General features: G+C 36.0%; 1 protein-coding gene across 2 annotated transcripts in view; it reads left to right on the forward strand.

Moving 5' to 3' along the window:
• The window catches only part of VAV3 (vav guanine nucleotide exchange factor 3), a 155,566-nt gene that overhangs the window by 62,445 nt on the left and 66,102 nt on the right, over positions 1-27,019 (forward strand). For both annotated transcript variants that reach the window (XM_051624781.1, XM_051624783.1), the window contains exons 6-15: positions 1,784-1,876; positions 1,974-2,042; positions 5,820-5,923; positions 7,895-7,994; positions 8,597-8,692; positions 10,296-10,364; positions 12,805-12,891; positions 13,333-13,418; positions 13,798-13,930; positions 14,263-14,372. In XM_051624781.1, the coding sequence (XP_051480741.1) occupies positions 1,784-1,876; positions 1,974-2,042; positions 5,820-5,923; positions 7,895-7,994; positions 8,597-8,692; positions 10,296-10,364; positions 12,805-12,891; positions 13,333-13,418; positions 13,798-13,930; positions 14,263-14,372 (947 nt within the window). The remainder of the gene's footprint in view (positions 1-1,783; positions 1,877-1,973; positions 2,043-5,819; positions 5,924-7,894; positions 7,995-8,596; positions 8,693-10,295; positions 10,365-12,804; positions 12,892-13,332; positions 13,419-13,797; positions 13,931-14,262; positions 14,373-27,019) is intronic.

Genomic DNA, 27,019 nt, shown 5'->3' on the forward strand with positions numbered 1-27,019 from the left:
GCAGAATTCCAGAATTTGGTTTGCATTGCTCATGGAAAACGTGGTGAACAGCAAAAGCCCACATTTTGCAAATGGATGTAAATTCCCATTGGGTGCAACAATTTCTGTGTTGGTGCAAATACTGCAAGCAATTTGAACAGTACAGAGCTCACAAAGGTAACGGTGAAAATAAAGAAACCCTGAAAAATGTCCACTTATACTTTAGATTAATGAACTGTGGTTAATTGTGACAGTCTATGCTTCCACCTGCCAAAGAACTTGGCAGAATTCAGGAATAAATGATAGATTTTGAGATGAGGCTCATCATCAGATGGTACTTATGGAGTTTGTTTTTACTGATAATGACAGACTATATTTTTGCAAAATGGCTACTTCTGTTGGCAACTAACTAATAAGGATGGCTCATCAATATTTGTTCTAGGGAAATTTTTTAACTTCACCAATTAGTTTCCAAAGAGTAATTTTTCAGATAATGCAGCACCTGGTAGGTGAGATTGAAAAGCCCTGTTCCAGTTTCAGGACCTGCTTGGAGAGTCACATGGAGACACAGACAAGTGTAAAGGAGACATCAAAACAGCAAACAAAGTGCAAGCAGTGATATGTGCCTGTGTGATTTACAACTTGGCATCTGGTTAAGGCAGTAGGAATGTGTTTCCCATTCCTCATAGGTGGCCAAGGTGGTTCAAAAGCTAGAAGTCTTTTTCTGAATGGAAGACTGTAGTACTAAATTTCTAGTCCTGACTCACGCTATATTTGAGTAACATCTAGTCATCAGGTCTGTTGTTTACATATGGATTCCCTACACTGCATGAAAAAAAGGTAAGATACAGTCAGAGAGATACTGCAGGATGCCTTAGAAGGATGTTACAAACTGATAAAAGGCTTCAGAAAGGATGTGATAGTCCTGTTGCTTATTAAGCCACTGCTTATTGTTGATTTTGGAGAAAACTTTTTGGATCAGTTATTGCTTGTAATTGTAAGTCTGTCCAGTTACTGTGTCAGGTCTCCAAGCTGACCTATAAATCTCCAAATGTTTTACGTCTTGCTTGTCTTGAATGCTTCCAGACCTTCTTCCAGTTATTTACTCTTCTATTTGAAGGGAGATTTGCAAGTTATTGAAGCTGTAATGCTGTAAATCTGATCTTCAGTAAGAGTGCCTGTAAACTATTTTATAGAGTCCTGTGCTGATGATTAAATTTCTTATGAGTCTGGTGGTTTACATGGAAAAAACCCAGAGTCTCACTGAAGATACATTCACACATGTGCAAAAGCTGAACTTAGAGGTCATTGCATTTCCTGATTGGAGGTCATACACATGCTGTATCTGAAGAGGGAGCTTCCCTTGAGAACTAAAAGAAAAATTTTAATAAGTCCAGGGATTAGACTGAATCCAATATTTATGGCAATGCAAAGTTTCTTGCATGATTTACCCCATTGAGTTATTAAAATTATTAACTGCTGAGTATTTTCAATAAGATTTGTCAGTCTGGATGTAAATTAGATGTGACCTTGTATTTCAACTTCCAAAGTACATTCAGGGAGCTCAGCATTTTATATTTAAACATTAAGTTTTCATAATATTCCTTTGATGCTGAATTTTAGGAAAACACTTAAAATCATCAGCTAATTGAACAGTAAAATATTCTTGGTTATTGCTATCATCCTTGGAGGCTGCAGTACTGAGAACATTTCAGGAAGCAGTTATCCTAATTGCTTAATTCTAAAGATATAAATACATTTATTATCCATTTGGTGCCTGATAATAACTCCATTGTAATTGCAGAAATATACCGAGAATGACATAAGAAGCTGTTGTCTTGCTGAAATAAAGCAAACTGAAGAGAAATACACTGAAACTCTGGAATCAATAGAGAAAGTAAGATACTACTTAAAGAACAGTAACATGTATTTTTGTAACAGTCTAGAAAATATAATGACATAGATGATGTATATATAAATTATTTTCCTTGCAGTTTTTCATGGTGCCATTGAAAAGATTTCTGTCAGCATCAGAGTTTGATACTGTTTTCATCAACATTCCTGTAAGTAACTACATATTTAATAAACAGATACAGGGTTCATAGCTGGTTATGATGTAGTTGTGCTTTATGTTACTACACAAAATGATTACTTTAAATGTGGTGCACAGTGCATTTCTGCAGATACTGGAATAGTTGATGAAAAAGGACGTGCATATGATTTCAGTCATCAGCTGGAGGTAAAAGGATGAGAGAGAGAGTATTATTATGCCAGTGAGTGGCTGTAGACTGGAGTACCTTCGACCCATATAAGCTAATAATTTGAAGATAGATTGCCTTCTAATATATGCTGGTATTTTAGTGAAGGTACATAGCTGTAACTGTTAGGTTGTCTACCACTGCATGCTGAGTGGTGCTTTCTTAAGGATTTTTATAGATACTCCACAAATCCTTTTATCTACCCTGGCTCTGTCGTCACTGAAGACATGTTAAAGTTAAGATAACTCAGTTTTGGATTCAGAATCTGACATTGGAAAGCATAAAGAAAAAATATGTTAAGTATCTAGAAAATCTCTTTATTTGACTGAAATCTTAAAGGTTTCTGTGATTATTACTTGGTTCAATTTATTTTTAGTCTGATTATAGCAGTATGATATAAGTGTTCAGCAGATGTTTTCAGTCTATCTGACTTTAAAGGAAGACATCAGGCATAGTCGAAGCCTCTCTCAGCACAGACAAATTAAAGGAATGTTCTTTTATGAGGCATTCTGTAAAGAAAGAGTGCCTGGAGTGTGGCACATGGCCCATGTGAAAACTTTATTGCCTGTAAAAGATCTCTGTTTTGGCCATCCCTGGCATATCCCACAGGCTCTCAGAGCTGTAGAAGGAGGTATTGTAGACTTTTTTTTAGTTCTGTGGAAATCTGGTCTGTAAGAATGTTTTAGTTGCTGTTTCAGCACCACCCTGACAGAAGCTGAATTACAATAGTTATTACAGTGGTGAATTACAAGCTGACACGTTACACTGAGCCATATTTGTCCCACTACAGACTTTTTACCCTGAATATCAATTGCTGTAATTTCCTTCTTTGTGAGTATTAGTCCAAAATATTACCATAGATATCAGTAACCAGCTTTTCGACTTGAAGTATGTCAGCTGCCCATAGAGATCCCTTTGCTTTTGAAAACGAACTTATATTCTGCCCTACACTAACATTTCTTATTAATTGCAAATAGACAACCAAAGTTAATTGTAAATCTCTTTCCTAAGGCTCCTTGTGCTCCTTGAATTATCTGCACTGAAAGGCCTAAAGCCAGCCAACATGAAACACTGTACAGGGTTATAAAAAAGGCTTACAAGCTGTAAGCACAAACTGAGAGGTCAGCCTACTACTCATTGTTTGTTAAAGAAATGTAAGGGGATCAGATCAGAGGAGGAAATAGAACAAAACTGGTTTATTTGAAACTAGGAAGACACATAGTAAATTGTTATGTTTAGGTTGTTTTACTTTGGTTTTCATTATCAGCATTCAGTATTCTCCTGTTACAAGATGGTGCTTATTCCTGACTCCAGTAAAATTTCATAGGCATCCAAAACCTCTGAAATAAAGACAGGGCTTACCTAAGCCAAAAGTATGTGCAAATGCTTTGTCTGCTCAGACCTGGTCTCTTGTGGCAGTTCCTCAGCAGGAAGGCTGGAGGGCAGTGGAAGCTTATTTAAGATAAAAATAGCTGCTACAGACAGCTCTACAGCAAACTGCCATGAGGAGAGCAAGTGCGATGTTATCAGAACAGGATGGATTTGCCTTTGTCAAAGGGCTGTGGTGAAGGATCAGTGCTTTAGGGTGATGCTGTATTCCTTATATAGACTAAAAGTTGCTTGCTGGACAAAATAATCTGCTGATGTCAAAATAAACTTTTAAGAAAAAAAACCTGACTGCACCAAGCCAGTTACTAGTTTAAAGAGAATGCCTTTCATTTAGACTTAGATTTTATGGGACAGAACTATGAAATCTATGTATGGCTCTATATTTGTGTATCTGTGTATGTCTTGCATATATATATATGTACATGTATATATTAATTTGTATTAACATTGGTGTGTGTATATATGTGTGCATACAGATGCATTTGTATGACAACTATGCTGTGCATTTGAATTGTGATGTGTATGTGGATATACAGACAGAAAGAGCAATGGAATTATGTGTAACAGATACTGAAGTATCCAAACTTTCATTAACTTCTAATGATTTTAACATTGGTTTAATTTAAAACTTGACTTTGAATGGAGGTAGAAGCTTAAAAAGACATTTTGTGCCTTTAATGTGAAGCTGTTTTTCAGGGGTTTGGCTTTATTGAGTGAGTCCCTGTGCACTCCTGAGAGAATGTGTTTCTGTAATATGTTAACTGGGAGGCATTTCTATAATAAATGGTTTCTATGGTCTGCTGCAACTTAAGATTCTGACTATATGACCATACAATTGTTAGCAAGTGAACTTGATCTATTTTAAGTTTTTGCTTCTTCACCTTTTATGTGATGATTGAACTTCTGTGTACTCTTTCGTTTTCATCAACCTGAAATGAAATGTTTTCCTGTAGTTCACAATGCAATATTGGATATTATTTCTGTAGTATAGAATAGAGTTAATCATAGAATGGTTTGGATAGAAAGGGACCTTAAAAGATCATCTTGGTTCCAACCCTCCTGCATGGGCAGGGACACCTTCCACTAGACCAGGTTGCTCAGAGCCCCATCCAGCCTGGCCTTGAGCACTTCCAGGGAGGAGGCATCCACAGCTTCCCTAAGCAACCTGTTCCAGTGTCTCACCACCCTCACAGTAAAGAATTTCTTCTTAATACCAAATCTATATCTCCCTGCTATCAGTTTGAAACAGTTACCTCTTGTTCTACCGCTTTGTGCCCTTGTAAAAAGCCTCTCCCCATCTTTCTGGTAGTCCCTTCAGGTACTGGAAGGCCACTACAGGGTCTCCCTAGAGTCTTCACTTCTCCAGGCTGAACAACCCCAACTGTCTCAGCCTGTCTTTGTAGGAGAGGTGCTCCAGCCCTCTGGGCATCTTGGTGGCCCTCCTCAGTGTTAATGGCTTTAAACACAAAAATTTACAGGATTAAATAATCTTCAATGGCGCTTTTTTTTTTTTTTGCTTTTTTTTTTTTTATAAACAGCCCCCTGTTCTTCATTGCAGTGGTCTGGACACCACTTAGATTTCAGGGCTTTTTAACCTGTTTTGACTTAATTTCAACTATCTCTGGCATTTTTCATACTGTATGAGGACTGATGTAATCTCCTATAGTTGCTTACAGATTTTTGCATAACAAAGTAAGGTGAGTTGTTACTATACTCAGGGAGCAAATATTTCTGCAATACTCTTGCCTTTCTCTCAGCCCTTAGCTGTCTGCTGTATTTGGAAACTCATTATGATTGCAGTTGACTTAGGACTAGATCACTAATGGACCAGTGTGATGTACAAAACTTAATTTTTTTGCAGCTCAGGGACATGAATCATTACTTTATCTTCTCACTAAAGAATTTACTTGACTTGCTTAATTTTAAAGTTGTCATTATAAAATGAATATGAGTTAACAGTGCACGTTCCAAGCTACAACAAATTAGCATTTAATAGGTAGTTCTTGGAGTTTAGTTTTTCTTGTTGCACTACATAGAAGATGTGGCAAACCTTGAAATTAGGTTTTACTCAGAAATGAACTGTTTTTCAATTTATTGAAATTAATGGATCTAACATGATAAAATTACTTCTGTATTCAAAGCTTTCAGTCATTCTGTTTTTAAAAACCTTTTCCCCTCCCTCCTCTTTTTAAGGATTTAGTGAAAATTCACAGGAATTTGACACAGGACATAAATGATTCCATTGTTAACAAAAATGATCAGAACCTATATCAAATTTTTATTAACTACAAGGAAAGGTAAGATTTATGCAGTCTTACTAATTGTGATAAACTGTGCTCAGTTTGGTATTTTCCCATGTCTTTGTTTTACTATATATGAAACAGGATTGAATTTCATGTCAGTGTATTTTGTAAGCTATTATTTGGTGTTTTGCGCTTGGAAGTCCAACTGTAACCTATGGCTATATGAGATCCCCTTGTCTTACCTCTAGTTTTGGCAATATTGTTACATAGACAGGTAACATCTATGCTTTGAACAAGACTTAATTAGCTTATTTTGTACAGCATTTTCTTCATGCAGATAACTCCATGTATTTTATAGCATGTGCCTGTATTGTTTAACAGATAAAATGTTATAGAAGGTTAAGAAGGGGCAAAATAAAGCAAGTTTATATATGTAGGCTATTCAGGGTTAAAGAAAACAAAAAAGGTGGTAACTTGAAAGACACAAAAGCAGGTGTAAAGATAAAGGAGAAGAGACTAGGGCCTTATCTGCAGTCGAAGGTGTGGCAGTAAAGCAAACATGCTCTACTTTCAAACTGTGAAAAACAGCCAAGCTGGTAACAGGAGGGCTGTGGCAGTATGCCATGACCTGTAGGCTAATTGCCAATTTTTTTTGCCTGCCTTTTCAGATTGTTTTTTCTTCCAGCACTGAACAGCTGTTGGACTGTATAAATGAACTTATATGCCTGTACTTACCTGAAAAACACTTGTACAGTGTGGCTACAGTGCAGAAGTTTACCTTGAACTAAACCTTGCGTTCTGATGAAAAATTAGTTTTTTCTGAAACTGGAGTAGGAAAGACCTGTGGGAGCTAATTGGGTTTGCTTGAGGGTGATGGGGAAGGAGGATTGCTGCAGTAATAAAAGGCTTGTAAGAAACTGGGCAGCAGCATTTGGAAAATGTTAGACAATAGAGTTGTTGTCTGAGGGAGGATAGTGTCCTAGGCTGCCCATAAACAGTCTTGCCTTCAGAGAATCTCTGTCTCAGCTTTTATGTTGGAGAAGGACACAGTTATTTCTCAGGCTGCTAGACTTCCTGCTGCTGTAGGGAGGCAACTAGAGGACAAGAAGTTGTTCTGGAAGATGCTTATCTTTCTGAAGAAATTCTGAGTTGTGTGCTAAAAGGAGAACAAAGGACACTGAGAAGAAACCTCAACATTATATTATACAAAAAGGAAACAGATGGAGGTAGACTCAGTATCTTACCCATGTCATCAGAAGTGTTAAGTGTTAAATTAGTATAATCACTTCAATTAAAAAAAAAATAAAATACATGTAAAGATTAGGCAAGAGAAGAAGAAATTTACCTCTCAATTGAAAGTTCATGAGAAATCCAACAAATGGAATTTGAGGCACTCAGAAGGAATCACCTCAAGATATAAATGAAAAGGTGAAAGTAAATGGCACTCTTGGCAATGGAACTAGCAGAAAGAAGCACTCCAAATAGGAGAAACTTCTGTCATAAAACCAACCTCCTTCAAGAAGCATTGCTGCCCTTGACAACTACTGAAATTTTCTTGAATTTTTGTATGCTATTATTTTTGATCTGAGAGCTCACAGAATATAACCTGGTAGAAACTGTTGGACACAAATCCTTAGATAACCTACAAGTTCTTCAAATGATAGCTGAAATTAATCTTGTTAAGCCTGTTTTACAGAATATATTCATTACAACCTTGGAAACCTACAGTATTGTAGATACTGCTTTTTAATGGGCCCTTTATTTATTGGAACATATGCATGTGAATATTAAAGGAAATTCGAATGATTTTATAGCATTTTGAAGGTAGCTCAAAACTGAACTTTCTTTCATATTCTTCCTTATATTCATACTACCCATTGAAGTCTGGGACTAAATCCTATCCTGGCTTATTTAGGTATTGCTCCTTTTGAAAGGAGGATTGTTATCAATGTATTTGTGAAAAACTATCAAGGATTGTTCTTAAATAAGCATATGTTCCTTTTATTCTTTATCTCTTGTTTTTAGATTGGTTATTTATGGACAGTACTGCAGTCAAGTGGAGATAGCGATATCATGCTTAGACAACATCTCTAAGACAAAAGAAGATGTTAAATTGAAGTTGGAGGTATCAGTATTTTATTTACATGTATTTACAAAAATATATATATTAAGAACACCCACATGTTTTATCCTATCACTGAAGTGAATGGAGTTTTAGGGCTTTTTTTGGGAAGACATCATCAGCGATACTTTTCTGTTTATTGTGACCTTTCAGCTGAGAACACACAACTGCAAAATCACTCAGGTAGGGAGGGATCTCTAGGCTGAGCAAGCTGTGGTCCCACAGCCTCACAGGACTTGCTGTCTCCATGACCCCTGTGTCCTTTCGAGCAGTGCTGCTCCCTAGCTGGTCAGCCCTAAGGGTTAGAGTGCCCCTGCTTGGTGCATATCCAGTGAATGCCTTTGTCCTTGCCTTCATGTGAGGTCCCTATTGGACATGCCCTGGAGAGGGTCACCTTCACCTCCAATCTGGTGTGTGTCTAGACCCAGTCTTTTTTGCTTAGTTATTATTTCCATATAAACTCGTTTCCTTCATTTTGTTGATATTCTTTATCTCAAGCTTAATATAATTGCTTCACCAATATATCACTCATTTTTTTGTATATATCACTTGAATGTGTTAGTTTCTAATTCTCTTGTCTTACTCTTTCTTCTGCTTTGAACTAGGAATGTTCCAAAAGGGCCAATAACGGGAAATTTACATTGCGGGATCTTTTAGTGGTTCCAATGCAGAGAGTGCTAAAATACCACCTGCTGCTCCAGGTATTTTGTTTTTTAAATTCAAGACAGCTGAGAGCAAAATTGTGAATGCTTATCATCAGTGAGTTGTAAGAATGAGAGCTAAAGGTCTTTATCCAAGGGAGGTGATTGACTTTTCCATACATTTGAGTCTGATTTGACATGAAAAAAAATCCAGTCAAGGTTTTCTTACAGAGGTCATTCCTCACAGCTGAAGCATATCTGGGGAAAAAGAATAAAACACTACTCTTTCCTCAGTATCTGAACCTTTAATTCTTGATATGTTTGAAATGGTTAGTAGCACCAAACAATAATCCTGATACTTTGAAATATGAACCATTACCCACCAAAAGAGGAAGCTGAACCATACTTGGAGCATACTTTTAAGATGCTTCTTTGCTGTCTTAAATTACAGTAAAACCATATTTATTTTGAAATGCTTCTTAGAACCCACAAAGCGTTATCTTTTGCAGTTAGTCCTGTAATAAGGGTGGAGAGTCTTATAAATTTAATTTGATAGCTGTGCCAGAAGCCTCATTAGTTCAGCTGCAAAGAAATATATTACTATATTAGACTGTCAGCCTTGCTGATGCTTGTAAAGTGTCATTTTAAAACCATCTACTACTTGTATGCGAAGCATAATTTTGACTCTGCAGAGCAAGATACATTCTATAATACTAAAATTTTCAAAATGTTTCTATAAATGAGTCATCAATATTTTAATCAATGGAAAATTGGAAAAAAAATGAATGGCACAACTGCTTTTTAAAACCAAATTGAGATCTGGGCCATGATTTTATAATTGGCTGGTATATAATGGAAAGATGATGCACAATATGTCACTATGCTCTAATGTGTGACACTAGTGTACATCATACAAGAAAGAAATCTTTGTGGACTTCAAAAGAAAAATTCTGGTAAATTATTAGAATTGTAATGTGAACAATAAATACTTATTCCTTAATTTCCTAGGATTTTAACAAGTTATGTTAACTGGAATGTTTATTCTTCTCAAATTACAAAAAAGAAATGACATGTTTCCCCAGGAGTTTACTTTTTCACTTCATAAAAACCAAAAAAGCCCCTTTATTTTTTCTTTTGAGAGTAGCTAAAAAAGTTATTTAAATGTTTACGTTTGATAGAAATTTGTCTTCTGAGTCAGCTTAATCTTGGGTGTAATGAGACAGTGACTTCTTTTAAGTAGTTGTTCAGTTTAGCTGAGATTTTATTGCCAGCATACATCCCTCTCTGCAGACAAGTGCATACTTTGGAGTGGGATGATAAACTGTTTAGTCATGTGCAAATGAACTCAAGTGTTTACCTGTGCTTTCAGCATGCACATACAGCAGTGATCTGATTGGCAAGTTTGAAGTGCTAGACAGACCAAATGAGCTTCTGATTCATTACCAGCTAAAGTCTGTTTAGGCTATACAGCAATCAATCTTAAACACTTGCCAATTACCTTTTTGCAGTAATCCCCCCTCAGTTATAGGCTGCGCACCATGGGGATGAAAATGTGAATTATTTGGGTCTGTTTTGGTTTTTTTGGGGGGTGGGGATGAGTGACCAGTTAAATTCACAAACTGAGAAGGCAGTGGGTGAAAGGTTTTAACTGCTCTGTCTACAGGAGCTGGTAAAGCACACTACTGATCCCATGGAGAAGGCAAATCTAAAACTGGCACTTGATGCGATGAAGGTGAGTACTCATGGTAATGAAGTATTAACGTCTGTGCTGGCAGTTAAACTGATTGCTCAGAACTATATTTCATAGAGGAGATAATGTTCCTCACAGCAGATCAAACATGTTTTCACAAGTCATTGTGGGCTTTGTGAGTATGTCAGGGCAAGTTTATAGTTGAGGGTTTGCTTAATTCTGGGAAGCAAGTTCAGTAGTTTTCTGAAGTGGAGAATTTATGAAATGGAAGTCTTTATTTCAGTTTACTTCTACATCATTTTGCTGTCATGTAATGAGATTAAAAACAGGTGTTTCAATAATGTTGGTCTCTCTTTGAAATTTAGGAATATTTCTACCACTGTAGGTCAATTCTAATCAAGTTCAGTAGTTTCCCAATGAGATGAAGAAAGTTATCTTTCTTTGTAAGACTTTTTTGGTGTTATCTTAAAATTATCTGTGTGGGTTTAACTTTGAAAGCAGTAGTGTCTTTCTGAAGGTAGAGTATCTGTCACTGTACACTCACTTGCAAGTGGTACAAACAAATGCTTTATAGAATAGCTGTACTGCCTGTATAAGGTAATAGATTATGTATTCCTTTGCACAGCTTCAGCAATGAAGCACAGTTCTGCTTCAGTTGGCGTCACAGAATGAATTGTGACATTCATGTGCTGGAATTGTGAAATTTTTCTATGCTTTGTGGGGAAAGGGGAAAAGAACCAACACTGTGTAGGTCATATCTCCTGTTGTAATCTGAATGGTCCACAGAAGACAATGAAGTCAGAATGAGCTAGTTTTGGGTCACACAGCTCTCTCATACGGCTGTTTGTCTTGAATGCCTGGAATACAGACCAGTTGACAAATGAGGTTTTTGGCTTCGCTTTCCTGTGATCCGGTTTTGTGCAGTGAATGCAGAGAGAGCCACCATGGTAATCTCCCATGGAGAGATGCCTGAAATGGGTTGGCACGGTGTTGCTTCCAGTCATGGCATGCCATGCAACTTAGGTTTTATTCCCCTATGCCCCTCTTTTTCTTTCCTGTTTGCTGGCTTGCTTCCTTGGTTTTGGTGGCTGTTGAACTAAAAATAAAAGACCAATTAAGAAATCTCTTGCCAGAGTGGTGTGTCAGTGATGTGCTGGCTGGCAGGACGTAACTAGCCAATCAAAAAAACAAACTCACCCTTCCACACCACAAAAAAATCCATGGGTATAAGCATGTTAAAGTTGCAGCATTGTTTCCCTCCCACGTTATTGTATTCTCTTATAGTAGTCCCTGCCTGTGTAGTAGAAGTAACAGTGCAGCATCAGTGTGTTACTTCTAAAAACCCTGGTGTTTATGCTCAAAAATAAAATGTCTTTGGAAAAAGAGCCAGCAAGCTGGTACTGCCCTCCTAGAAATAAAATATTAGGAAGGATTATGCTGTCAGATTTCCTTTAGCAGGAAGAGAAGAGGTAATTTGATTTCTTTTAAGGCTGATGTGAATGCATCCTGTACAGATCCATTTGGGAAACAAGCATAAGGATTGCAACTAGTTTTAGATTCTGATTAAAAATATTTTAGGAAGGTGTATCTTTCTCTCACACCCCACATTTGTGATCCTATTGAAGGAATACTGTAAAAGCAAGTTCTGAAGAACAGAATGCCTTTTCCAACTGCTGCTCTCAGCATCTCTGACCTTACCAGTTATCACTCCTGCTTACTCCTCCTCTCTAGGCATAAACAGAGAAGCCCCATCAAATTGTGACTATTGCTCAAGTGTGTTCAGAGCATTTTAAAGGCTTCAGTGAAATGTGTACAGTGTATTTTTGGGTAAAGGGGACGATAATGATCTCAACCTGTGATGCCAGGTAGTATATCCCATTAGAAGTCCCTTTAAAAATCTGCTTGGTAATGGCTTCTCTCAGCTGTGCAACAAGAGCACAATCCTACTACTGGGGCAGTGGCAGCTTCTTTTTTTAATAAGAACCCAGACTTACGATATGTTGACACCTTGCATGCTGCTTCAAGCTGCCTTACCTACTTTTTCTACTATATGCTCTACTTACATTTTGTCTTATTTTCACATCTTGGATGTTGTTGACTGCTTTTTTGGACCATAAGCATGCTGCATAAATTATGTTTCCATCTGTAGTCTTGAAAATAAGACATTAACAAAACTCAGAAGAAATCAGCCCCTTTATAATGAATTGAGGGTTTCCCTCTTTCTTGCTAGTAAATTTGTATTTTAATAGATATGAAGAAAGTTGTAAATATGATTGAAGATATGGAGAGGCTTTTATCCTTTTTATTTAGGCAGACCTATTGGTAATTCTCTAATATTAGAGGTAATTTTATTTAAAAAAACCCCAAGCCTAAATATGCAGATAAATCAAAGACAAAATTAGAAAGAAATTTGCCAAAATAATGTATGAAACTGATCTGTTATGGAAAAGTGTTTTCTTCCCTTTTTCTGTTGATGCTCTAGGACTTGGCTCAATATGTCAATGAAGTAAAGAGAGATAATGAAACACTCCGTGAAATTAGACAGTTTCAGCTATCAATAGAGAATTTGGTATGTGGTATTTCTCATTTATACACATTTTAAATAACTTTTGATCAGATATATTGATTTTTTTTTTCATAATTCATAGGAGATTATAGTACTTGGTGACTTTTAAGTATGCTTTGTTTGGTCTAGAATGACATAAATATTTAAGTACATAAATGTCTGCTATTTTGACGGTCTGTAGTTAAATATATTTTCATAGTTAAAGGTTTGTATTTGTACTGTGATCAGGTGTTTTAGTAATGGGAAAAATTTTCCCATTTGAAGACAAAAATGGAACGGACTGATTCTTTATTGTATTTCATTTAAATAATATTGAGAAAAATATGTTTTTTTCAGGCCTGAAAAGTCCTTTTCTGGGGTGAAAGGAGTGGGTGGTCTAACATTTGAATGTGTTGTCATCTTGACACTTGCTATATTGAATCATACATATTACTTCTGTTTCAGAATCATTCCCTGTTACAGTATGGAAGACCTCAAGGTGATGGGGAAATAAGGATAACTACGTTAGACAAACGTGCAAGGCAAGACAGGTGATGGCATGACTTCTGGTATTTGCTATGAAAAAGCCTGTTAAGTAACTCTTTTTAGATTTGAGGTCAGGTCAGTGATTCCCCAGAGCACTTTTGATGTCACTGTGCAATCACAGAGCCTATCCACCCTTTACACAGTGAATTTGCAAAGTCATTCATGGCAAGTTAGCTCTTATGTTATCAGCTAAGATCACCTAGGTCCCTTGCAAGTAGCAAGTCACTAGCAAAAGTACTTTCTGTGTTTTTTGTTTTGTTATTCAGTAGTTTAGTTGTTCACCTTCAAAATTTTAAGTGCCAGGGACAGAGGTATGTAAATAAAGTAAGACTGAGTGTTGGCTTTCTGGAGTGTTTTTAACCATCTTTAATTGTATTTTCATAGGCATATCTTCTTGTTTGATTTAGCTGTTATTGTTTGCAAACGAAGAGGTGATAATTATGAAATGAAGGAAATAATAGATCTTCAGAAATACAAAATTACAAATAACCCCACTACTGATAAAGAAAATAAGAAGGTAAATATTTGTTACTAATTCATATAAAGTGTATATTTCTAGAAGCAATTTGAAACATTTTGCAGGAGTTCAGAATATATATAAATTGATTTACAAAGATTTCTATTTTAAATGTAAACTGAAGTGAGTATTTAGGGATTTCAACTTTGTTTATTTTGATAGAATTATGATGTATGATTAAGTCATTCCTAAGTAAACACAATAACATGTGTTTGCTGTTCCCCAAATCAGGGTATTAAGGAACACATAAATATGTCTTCATTTTTTTCTTTATTTCTTTCTTATTTTTCTTTATAACTCATGAGCTTCATATTACCAATCTTTTTATGCAGTGGTCTTATGGCTTCTACCTCATTCATATCCAAGGTCAAAATGGTTTAGAAGTTTATTGCAAAACTAAAGACTTGAAGAAAAAATGGCTTGAACAATTTCAGATGGCTCTGTAAGTATATTTTTATTTAGGTAGAATCCTGTTGATCACCAGTGTAAAGATATTACTTAAACTATGCTGAACTGCTTTCATGTTTAGGTTTTTTCAATACACCTAGTTATCTATTTTATTTGACTTTCTAAGGAAATGACTGACATCTTAATGAACAGAGTATTTCTCTGAAACTCCTCTTCGAGAAGAAAGAGGGCACTCTAGCTATGTGTTACTTTACACCTTTCCTGCAAAGACTGTTTCAGTGATACTGTCCTAAGCAATCGGGGAAATATGAATTATTTTAGCAATAAATATCTAACATAATAGTGACATTTTTCCCCCTCCCATTTTTATTTTGATTAATTGAAATATATTTTTGAGAAGCAATGCTGAAGATCTGAGAGGGAATCCTGGCACCTTTCCTAATGTCTTTTAAGTAATTTGTTGTTTACCATTTGGATCAAGTTGCTTGGCTTATTAAATTTAGTCTCAAATGACTGATTTCTTTTGAATGTTTTCAAATAAAAGAGGGGGTTGCTTCAGAGTTCTTGAAAGGTTGTTCAGATGCAGCAGTGCAGATTACATTGTTATGCAGCATGAGCTTTATTTCCATTTCTCATTCTTGTGAGAAAGACAAACATGATTATTGACAACACAGGTATTCTGATTAAATTTAAAACATGTGAACAAGGGAATTGGATGATAAGGTGCTGCTTGCTTTATGGTGTAAAAAAAAAAAAAAAAAAGTGACATTTACATTGGGCAATGCTTTTGCTCCCTTGTATTTCCAACTACTAGGATTGAAAACAAGGGGGAGCTTTTATGCTTTCTGTAGTTTTTATACCTTTCCCCAAACTCTGTTATGTGGGTGTGACTTCATAGCATATTTTGCCCAGCAAGTTATCCCAAAACACAAAACAGCACACTTGAAGGGGTGAATTATATTCTTTTAATCAGAAATGACATTGTATATTGAGTTCCAGACAGAAATTTCAAGGCAGTTTTGTTGCCTTCACAATGGCATTCTCTCAAGTCAGATCTATGCAAGTGTTCGTGTAAGAACATAACAAGAGAAATAAATAGGATCTCTCATCATTTTTAAACTAAGAATTAACCTTGTTGCTACTGGAAGAGTTTTATTGGCATAAATATGTTATCTAGGCTGTAAATTTTTATTTTTTAGGAGACTAGATGTTTATACCAGCATGTGAGCAACAGGGGCTATATTTTTATTGCTTAACAGACGCTTACTGTTGAGTGGCTAGTGTCATTGAGATGGGAATTTTTTTCCACATATGGGAAGCTTATGTTACTGATGAAGTATGAAATAGAGGAAAACATTATTTCAGTGGCTAGACTTTGTTTAGGTTTGGACGGCAGGAATACATTAGACAAACTTGATATATGGAAAAAAATCCTTCGAGTAAGGAAAGATGAAGTCCCAGTCTGATTTCCCAAGTGTTACTTTTCAGACTAGTAAGTTTCTGTTAGAAAACTAGTTGCCCAAACTTGTGAAAATATTCTGCCTCTTGGCCAGCTCTGTTGTTACTGTGGCATATGGCAAGTTGTTTTATTGTGAGGGAGACTGGGAATCTTGTGTTTACTAGTCATAAGAAACTGAGTAAATTGGTGTATGTATGGCAGTCCTTTTTGCTACAGTATGTATTTACTGTGTTTCTGAAACTATTGCTTTATTTAGAAAATATGTAATACAATAAACCACCTCAATTTTTATTTTTCCTAAGAATTTCAGGAGAGTTATTGATGAAACCTGTTCATGAGCTACATCCTCAGCAGCAATGATTCTGCAGCATGGCTGCACTGAATTTCATGCTATTCACAGTAATCTTTACAGTTGAAGTTGAGTCACCTTCCTCCCCTCCTTTTAAGTTCGTGTACAACCTTCACAATTGCCAATTATTTATCAGCTCTGGATTTTCTAGATGACAATGAAATGAAGTAGGACACTGGAGCAGCACAGCTAACATTGCATTGGTGTGCATCTTACCACACTGATGTGAATGGAAGCTTTGCATGCACAGGGGGAGTGTAACCCCTTACTGCCTCAGAAGAGGTGTGCTGCTTAACAGCAATAGTTGTTAATTTGAGCAGTTGCTATTTTGTTCTTGGAACTCTCTTCATGGTAATGGATGAGCCTATAGCTGTGTATGCTATACATAATATAACATTTTTAATATACAAATACACAAATTTGAATATACAACACTTTTTAAAAGTTACTAGTGCAAAGACTTTACTAGATGTGGAATGTTTAAATATAATCTAGCATGTAAATTAACATTGGTTTAAATGTGAAGTTATTCCATATCCAAGATAATATTAATAGAAGTGTACAGCCAAATTACTGCACCATGACACTCACCCAAATTAGAGGCATCATGTATTAAGTGAAAATTTGTCAGCAGTGTGATAAAGAGCATGGTTTACACAGAATAACAGAGAATTAGGGGTTGGAAGGGACCTCGAAAGATCATCTAGTTCAACCCCCCTGCCAGCGCAGGATCACCCAGAGTACATCACACAGGAACGTGTCCAGGTGGGTTTTGAATATCTCCAGCAAAGGAGACTCCACAACCTCTCTGGGCAGCCTGTCCCAGGGCTCTGTCACTCTCACAGTAAAGAAGTTTTTTCTGATGTTTACATGGAACCTCCTATGCTCCAGTTTGTACCCATTGCCCTATGTCCTATCACGAGACATCACTGTTTATTTGCTGTCAGTCATAAAAATCCTCAAAAACTGATTGCGAGTGCGAGACGCAGTTTTGTTCGATTTTCTAGGATCATATCTTGTCTAATCTCTTTTCTTCTGTATTAAAAACAAGCAGAGGAATCAGAGCCCATATGTAATATCATATACCCATAAATTACATAAAATACTTGATACTTTTATTCAGCTTATGCTAAAAGGTAGGGGTACTGATTGTTTTTTTTCTCACTTAGAAAGTTCTCCTAGAGATGCTTTTCTTATTTTAAAAATAATTGACTAATATGTGTCAATGATAGATATTCTTTATTAAAAGAAAAATCTCCTTTGAAAGCTGAAGTTGTCCTTTATTGTAGCTGACTATCAGGATTAATTTCTTGTTATGTGGCAACTGCTTTTTTGTCATGGCTATTATAAATTGTGTTCTTTTATTTCATGATGAGATGATTGAATAAATACTAAATTAAAATATATCGATTATTGCTACAGCTGTCTCATGTTGACTCAAAACACTTCCTTCCATTTAGTAAATATTTCTTTGTATGTAGTTTGTTTCTTGATCACAGCAGACCGTACAGCAGGTGTGTGTTATCTTCCTCACAGTGGCAGAGACCTTTCCTGTGAAAGGCCACATATCACATTTTCCCACTGGCTAAATATCTGAAGCCATTCTTGTAATGTGGCATGTGATATCTTATGCTGGTTTGTGCTGAATTGCTTTTGTCATCGTGATGTCCAGTTTGCTAATTTAATTAAGTCTTTCTTTGGTTTCTCAATTGTGCTTTGTAATCCGCTCTAAAAATGGCGATCACTAAACTTGGCCTCAGTGTATTTTACACAGAAATACTATTTAAAATGTAATCAAAGAAGAATTTAGGTTGGAAGGGGTATGTGGAGATTGTCTACTGCAGAGCTTAGGGCCTGGTCAACTTGAGTTTATTACTGCTGGGTTTCGAGATGCACAGAGCCAATATGTCTCATGCAACAGTGTTGTAACATGCCTTTTAATTAGGCTTTATTCAACATCCCTCTTTCACAAGCTGAGAAGTGCCTGAAAATATCTTCCAGGCAGAGGAATAGGCCTTTTTTAAGAAGTACTTAGTTAAAATTTCACCTTCAGAAGTACTATAATTGTAGTTTCTACACTGACGTTTTTACTGAAATTAGTAATGCCTGAAAAATAGTGGGAAGCACAAGATTATTATAGTGATTAGGGTATGCGTTAGTTGTGTGGAGTTAATAATTTTTTCTTTTAATTTCCAAATGAAAGATATTTCAGACATGAAAGCTGTTCACCCCTTTAAAACATTAGTGGTGGGTTTTTTTTTATTATTATACTGTATTTAAATTTTAGGTCACTACACAGTTTGCGTAGCAGCTCAGGTAGAGTCCGATATGTTTTTGAATAATTACCATTTTGGTTAGACAAAAATTCACACCTTGTAACTCAAGGGATGCAGAGTGCATAATCTGATTCTAAGGAGATAACTCTGAGATTCATTCACTCTCAAACCTGATAGATGGGAGCACAACATTTTAGATTAGGTAAGCTATAGAAATCATTAGTAGAACTCAACTGGTTTTCTAAATTTTATAGGAAAAAAAAAAGTATGTGAAAAGTATCTTCTTACCTATTACCATACCTATTTCCAAATTTGGTTTGCACTCTGTGACTAATGACATTGGTCAGATTCAGCTCAAGTAGATATGTTCCCTCAAATTGTGCATTAATAATGCATATGCATTAAGACTTCTTCTGAGAGAATATTTGAGCTCTGACATATTGAACACTGACATATTACATTAAAGCCTTCTTATCAGAGCACTTTAAAAAACTTAGATATCTGCAGCATTTTTCAAATAGCCTCCAAACGTGTTTCACTTATACCAACCTCACACAGGTTACCAAAGCAATAAACAAATATATCTGCCTGGGCTTCTCCATCAGTATAAATATTTCAATACTTTAAAAATGAATACCAAGTTCATGTCTACAAGAGAAGAATGATTGCCTGTACTTTGCTGTGACTCCAGTTGTTTTTGATCAAGTGTTTTTCAGTGTTATAAGCAAGCATTTACAACATATTTATAGTTACGTGATGTCTTCAGATTATTCCAGATACAGCAAGAACTGTGTAAAGATTCTATATATGATTAAGAGCACAGTGTAAGGGCTGCATAGAAGGAGAAAGCAAACCAGAATTTATGAGTCTGTAAACACTTGGAGATGACAAATGTAGTTTGATATTATGTCTTCTGCTTGAGAAAAATAAAAGATTTCCCAGTCCTTATGTTTTTTCAACTTACCCTACAACATGTGAGGTATATTACAATGAAAATTGGTATTTCTTAAAATTTGGTGAAATAAATTTTTAGTGACACTACATCATAAAAATCGAGTTCCACCAGCTAAATATTGCTTTTTGCTCAAGGTCTTACTTTTTTTTTTTTTTCTTCCAGTCTTTAAATGACAAATGCTGTGTTACATGTTTGTCTTGATACCTTGGCTATAAGAACAGAGGTCCTAATTTCTCCTTGCAAACCAGTGCTAGCTTTTTTCTTAGCTGATTTAGGTGTTTGTCCAGTAATTTACAAGTTTATGGTTGGATATGTCTTACATTTTTTACTCCAAAACATAGACATTTGTCTTCATTTAAGTGCAAATATAGGATAAAATATTTAAAGCTTATCAAGTGACTTTGTAAATTTGCGTTTGTAAGTCTTAGTACTTTCACAAATAAGACTCACCTGGTGAATGTTAAAATATACAAACTATTGATGCTTTTGATTTACAAATAGTAGTGTGTGACAAAGCTTTGTTCCTACTAGGTGGTGTTTAAAAACATTATGTAGGAATAGATTAACTCAAAGAAGTTCATCTCCTGTGCTTTTCAGGGAAGTAGGCTGATAAGGAAAAAGGAAAGCCATTATCTTGTTTGAAACAATGTAGTACATTTCCAAAAACTTAACAAGATAATTTCCTTGATCTCAAAAAAGCCACTGATCAAATAAGCAAAATTCCTAGCAAAGTCTTAGAAGTTGTGTGTTCTTGATCAAAAGCACAATTTACTTGTGATATGGTTAATTCAATTATATAACATGTCTTCTTGATGGAGAGTCTTTGATGTGACAAACCAGAATATCTGAGTATTAGCATATGGAGAATTGATTGATTGATTAATTCAGTAAATAGGATCTTCAAAGATGATTCTGAAATGTAATGGCCTATCTGGAACAGAGAAAATGAATTAGCTGTAAGTAATCAGAATTGCTCCTGAGAAGAGAAGGTAGAAAATTTGCGGAAAATGATCCTATGTTAAATGACAATGCACGCCTCTGGTCAGAGTACCCCTCAAGAATGGCATTTTCTCTCTTCACCTTTTTACAGTAAATAATAAAATACTTGTAAAGATTAAAAAAGCGTTATTTGTATTTTTGCCTCTGCACTCTTAACCTGTTATTTTACTACATAAATATATTTCTATTAAATGAAAGCATGTTGTATGAGTTGATCAGCTGCAATGATGGCAGCTGCACAGAGCTGAAATGTTCCATGTAGAAAGGATAGTGCAAATGTAAGGCTGGTTCTGCTGTTTGCAGGGAACAGGTTTCTAAGGGAAGTCTCCATTGTATCAGAGCAGAGACTGAGGCTGAGCATCTGTTGGGACGAACTTTGCATTAAATTCTTCATATGAGGCTTGGCTGAAAGTTTTTTGTCTTGTTTGAAAGTCATGTATACGGCTTTCTGTTTCCTCACTGCTGCTGCCCATGTTATTAATTAAAACATTTGACTATGTGACAGATGTTAGTTATATTTAATAGTCCAGTTAAATTTTTCCAAATTTTCTGAGATGCTTAGAATCAGTTGTCATGACCAACTTCTAAGGGGCATAACATTTTGAAAGGTTGCTTCAGCACTAAACAGGAATTTTAACTCAAGCTATCTTAATAATTTCTCTTTGCAATGAATAACTTAAAAATACTTACAGCAGATTGAGGTTTATTTATGCATTTTTTGCAGTGATGTCAAATATTAGTGCAATAAACAAAACTGGAATGAATATTTTTTGTGTTGTCAGGTTAAACCTGTGCCATTTTCTTTATAGGCTGTCCTGCATGAATACAGCATCAGATTTCATGTCACATACACTTTAAAATGTTCTTCAGCAGTTTGTGCTCAGGGTGTCCATAATTCTGAACAGTTCCATATGGAGCTTTTTCAATTATTATAAGCATGACACGGATTGCAGAATAGTAACAGCTCTAAAATGCAATGGTCTAATTTGGGATTGAGAGTTCAGAAGGGTTCAAGATATTGGGTTTAATCTGAGCTCCTTGTAGTATTTGTTCTTTAAATACTTAAAACAGTTGCAGTTTACTGCAGACTTCTTATCTGATACTTCATGCATTTGCTTTTGTTATGTCTCTGGGCTCACAGGTGGGCATACATACATTAACTGTTCTCTAAAGCCATGTTTTAATCAAGTAAAATGGCTACTCAGTTTCAAATATAATGCATTGCTTAAATTATGGGCTATTTTGTAAACATCTATATGCAGTTGAATCCTGTGTAATTTCTTGTGACATGATTGCTTTTCTTGAAGAACCTGCTATGGGAAAAAGATCTTCAGAAACTGATCTTAGATAGCATTTTTTCAAAAATGAGTCAAAACCAAAAAGATGTATCATTCGAACTTCCTAGCATGTTTTTTCCCATTTGGGGGAAAACTGTCAATGCCAATGAAAGGGCAGCTGTCTTACTGTATTGTTATGCCGAACCTGTGATTCTGTTGGACAGCCTGTTCCCAACCCAAGAGCATCTACATCTGGGCCCTTGTTGGTGTTTCAGGTCTTTCAGAAAAAACATACTTGTGTGATGGCTGCTGGGGGAAGAGAAGATTCCTCTTCTATGCAAGTTGATGGTCCCACTGAGTTATCACAATCTGGAGCAGCATCTCTGGGCTTAAAGGGTACCTGTGAGATTTATTATCAGTTCCCTGAGAAGAATAGCTCAATTCAGTCAGGGTTTACAATGCCTTTGCTTGCTTTGGATTTAAGAGAAGTGACCCACTTAACAGTGTCTAGGTCAGCACCTGCTCTTGTTGATACTCAGTCATGTTTGGCAACTAATTCACTTTAGAAAAGAGCTTCCTTGATCTGTTTGCAAGGGGTTACTTTTGCATTTTCTCCTTGTGTGATGTTTTTTTTCTTTATTTTCCTATATGTGCTGTGATTCCTGCAGTTAAGCATGTGTGTGGTTTTTGTGGTGGAAAAATGTGCACAGATCTGAGGAATATAAAATATTTTTCAGGTTTATTTTGGTGTTCTTTTTTGCTCCCTGTAATATATTTTTTCTTCCAGTTTAAGAAAAAAAAAAAGTTTTAAAATACTCCAAGTATGGGAAGAAGTAGTTGTTAATTAAGTACTCCAGAGAAGCAATGTTTCGACATTAATTGATATGTTTGTAATGAGTATAAGCAACACCACCTCACTGGGCTTGACCCAGGCAGGGAGGGAGTCTGTACAGGTCTTAATTGTTGAAGTCAAGCTAGTATTGAAAGGCTGCCAAGGAAGCAATTAAAAGAAATGGCCTTCAAAATAAAGCAAGAAAAACAAAAGAACTGGTCACTAGCAGAGGACAGCAGTGGACCTTGCAGGAAGGTTTTTTAAACTACAGTTTCTAACTGGTAGCATTAAAGGTAATAGTATGTAGATTTAGAATAAAAGGGAGAAATTTTCTTTGTGCTATGTTCCAAAGCCTCCTTCCTTTCACTCATTGCAGCACACAAAGCCACAAGATGGTAGACTTGCAGTGCTCTCTGCTGCTGGATACTTTCTTGTTGCTGGTGCTGTACTATGAGATGGACACCCCTAACCAGGAGCCTGCAGATTTGAGCTGCTTCTACGCTTTACATTTTTATAATTCCACCTCTTCTGTGTGCTCTCTTTTGGCTGAAGCAGTGTTATTTGCATTTCATTACTTTCCTATTTAAAATTTAAAGTTGCTATAAGAATTTAAGCTAATCAATGGAATATTTATTTCCTTTATTATATTTTTAGATTTGTTGGCAGCTAGTAGGCTTTCAGTAATATGTCGATGGAAAACAAACCTGAGAAAATAGTCTTAAAGTCTGTAAGGCTAATACTGAAACATCTGAAGGGCAAAACATCCAAGGGAAGAGGTCCTAAGTATGTTAAAATTTGTGAAATAAGATTTTTTTTCATTGTTTATATCTTTAGAGATATGGCCTTTCTAGAAAGAAAGATTCTGGCATTTTTGGAATAAATTCTTTAGTGTGAGGGTGGTGCCGAGGGAACCTGTGGATGCCCCCTTCCTGGAAGTGTTTGTGGCCAGGTTGGGTGGCGCTTTGAACAACCTGGTCTAGTGGAAGGTGTCCATGCCAATGCAGGGAGGTTGAAACTAAGAAGATATATAAGGTCCCTTCCAACCCCCAAAAAATTATTCTATGATTCTATGATAATGCACTTATGCTCCACCTGGGAAAATAAGATAAAGGAGCTGTAGTAGGTCATCTCTTAGTCTTTTATTTATTCTCTTGGGACTCATTATTTGTAGTAGTTGCATACTTAGTACAGAGAAAAGGTAGAGTTTTGGGGCTGAAAGTTTAGTAGCTTTCCTGGTGCATTTTATTTTGTAAGAGTTGACTATGTAGAAGAAGTTAAAGTGACAGTAAGAAAATTGTATTTGTGCCTAGCCCACTGAAGAAATTTATTTGTTCAGTCCAACCTGTTGTGAAAAGTACTTTGCACAGTTTTTCTTGTTGGAAACAAACATGATTGTAAGAACGCTGATAAAAAACTAAACTATTACTACATGGTAGCCAATGCTTGTTGAATGCTGTTGCTATTCAGACACATTCTGATTGTAATATTTTCTCATCATAATATGTTTTTGACTAAGTAAGGAATTGACAGTAATAAATGGCATCTAAGCTGCTTGGTATTGATGATGCACGTTTTGTATTGCATTACACATCTTGGAAATACTTTTGACCCAAGATTATTAAAGTTCAGTTTTGTAAAATGAGGTACAGGACTTACACTGTTGCATATCTCAAGATTGCCAGGGTTCATTGCTTTATTTTGACTTCAGCATTATTGTTTTGATTTTGATGTGTTTGTGTCTTGAGGATTAAGAATTACTTTGAGTTTTTGAACTGTTGCCTGGACCACTATGGGAGAGTGTTAGAAAGCTGTAGATTGAACTGTTTAATTTTATTCGTATGCACAAATATTTTGGTATTTTGAGGTAGGATAGTAGAGAGAATTTATTCCTTATGCCACAGGAATAGGTGCCTAAATGTCTTGTCTGACAAGATAATTTTGGGCTATCTATAGCGTTACTCTGTGGTCAGCTATGCCGTTAATCTACATGAAGATTGTTCCTAGAATGAATTCTGGCTGTAAAAGCTTGTGTGGGATTGTTGATAACTTGATATTTTCTGACACCATTTATAAAGATATTGTGTTATGTGGGTGGCTGAAGAGAGAGTTGGCCTATGATCAATTTACTCCTCTGAGGAGTAAGAGTCAGTAGAAAGAAGTGGCACTACAAATGTGGAGAAATATTTTAAAAGGGGAACATTTCATACACACAAGGTCAGCAAAAATGGAGTGCTCTGGAGTCTGATGATATCCAAGGAAATAAAATATCTGGATAACTCTTCTGCACTGGACTCTGCAGACTTGACAGACAAAAGATCTGTTCAGAGATGCAGAATTGATTGAAGGAGATGGTAGTTCTGCTCCTTGCATGGTGGCTCTGATGGCTGTTGCAAAGACAAGAATTTTATGTCCAAATGACGAAGGAAAGCAAGACAAGCATCTGCAGGTCTCTGGGTTGGTGGTGTAGCAGTGAATTGGTCCCAGTGGGGCTATTATTCTGCAAATAACGGAAAGAGAAAGCTTTACTGAAAAGGCTCAGGGACAACTCTAAGATGTTGCTGTAGTGACTGGAGTAAATCTGGTTATGGGGATCCAGCACTGTGCAGGAGAAGGCACTCATGGCTGTCTGTTAACAAAAAGTCTGCTGCTGAACTGAGGCAATGGAAAAATTTTCCTAGTTACAGATTCACTCTGCTTCTGTATCCTGACATTTTTGTCTCTGCTAGAGTGTAGGAGTTAAAACAGCCTGGGGAGAAAGTAGAAGAGAGGAAGGGGAAACTACTTTTGACTCCCCATATTGCTTGTGAACATCAGAGACAGAGTTTTAACAGAAAATGAAGAATATATTCTCTGTAATTTACCTCATACTAAGTATTCCTGGTACATGTGTGACTTTCTGCTCTGGCCACTCGTCAAGATTTTTTGACAGCAGAAATAGATAAAACATTTCATTTGCCATGAGCCTGGGGCATCCAATAGTTGAAGTTGTTGTGGAAGAAGGACTGAAGAACCTGTGAGAGAGTTTGACTGGTGACTGTTCCACTGTGATGGAGAGGGAACACAGTTTAAGTTCTAAATCAGATTTTCTTAATGCTAGCCATAAAAAAGTTTTCCTGTGGTCCTTATGGTATTTGGGCTTGGACAGTCACAGATGAGTTGTGCTTAAGCTTTATTTGGAAACTTTCCTGTGCTACTGAGCTGGATTATTTTTGCATTATTTTGGTTTTGTTGAAAAGCAATATATTGAAAACTAAAATATCAAACCTCTAGACTCATTAAGTTTCAGACTTTACAATAAAGACTTGCTACTTGATATATACTGCTACAGTGCATCACTGTACATTATCTCAGATTTGTCTGATGTGATGTGCAATTGGATTACTGAATTTGTCATAATGCAGCATGGAAGATGAGGTCAGACTGTAAGCTTTCCTGTCCACTGTTAGAATTACAATATATGTATTTTCAAAAAGCTGTTCTTATTCTGCCTCTATTTTTATAGTAGATAATACACATGATGGTGTGTTGGGTTTTTTTTCTGTCATTATCTTTCAATCTTGTGATTCACTTTATAGTACTCATGTCCTCAGAGTAGGCATTTTATTTTTCCTTTTGCACTGTTCTTTTCTACTTATCAGAATATTGATTACCGTAATCTTCACTTTTGCCTAAATGTGAATGTTTTTTTTGAGCAGTGATGAAATGCTGTCTTGTCTAACATGAATCAACAGATAACAATCTATCTAAATATTAATATTTTCAATAGGCTATTTCTTTACAAAGAAAATTTTCTATTATAATTATAGCTTGGGTTGTTAGGGATTATAAGGCTTTTTCTTATAGGGGAAATAAGGAAAATGAAAATTTTTTGAGTGGTAGAAGGAAGGGCTAGCAGCTAGCTTAATCAAAAATACCCTTTGGATTTATGAGTAGTTGCTGTGTGTCCCTGAAAGACCTACTCAGGCTCAAGTCTTTTTAGAAAAGCTATTTTGGAAGATCTTTGTACTAGCTTGGCAGTAGCCAATGTGAAGTTAGATGGAAGTGAATTGATAGGGAGCATGAAAGATTTGTAGGTACTGAAAAAACCCTATTTTTTACATAGTTTATTGAACTAATCATTAGACTCTTACAGTCACTAAAGAAACACAAGGATTCAGTCTTTATGATACATTTCTATGATCCTGAAGAACTAAATACTGCTTGGAACCAAAAAAGGTCCTCCTGAATTTAATAGTGAACAAGATAAACTGAAGTTTGCATTATATTCCAAGGTTTGTATTGTATGTTTTAAGTTTTGTATTCCTCTACAGATGCAAGTAGGACAATTGTATCCAAATTTTAGCATAGGGAGCTGAAGTTGAAGTTCTGTTCATCTAGATAAATCTTCTGTGTTGATTAGGATATTATTATCTGATCAGTTAGCCCATAGGTACAAAAAAACAGCTTGCCTTGAAAGAAGGGCCTTGTTACAGCTCTCTGTGAGGCAACAGCTTCATTCTTTGACATTTTAAGACTATGTTTTTTTTTTTCCTCT

This window comes from Apus apus, chromosome 7 (genome assembly GCF_020740795.1).
Source record: "Apus apus isolate bApuApu2 chromosome 7, bApuApu2.pri.cur, whole genome shotgun sequence".
Taxonomy (NCBI): Eukaryota; Metazoa; Chordata; class Aves; order Apodiformes; family Apodidae; genus Apus; species Apus apus.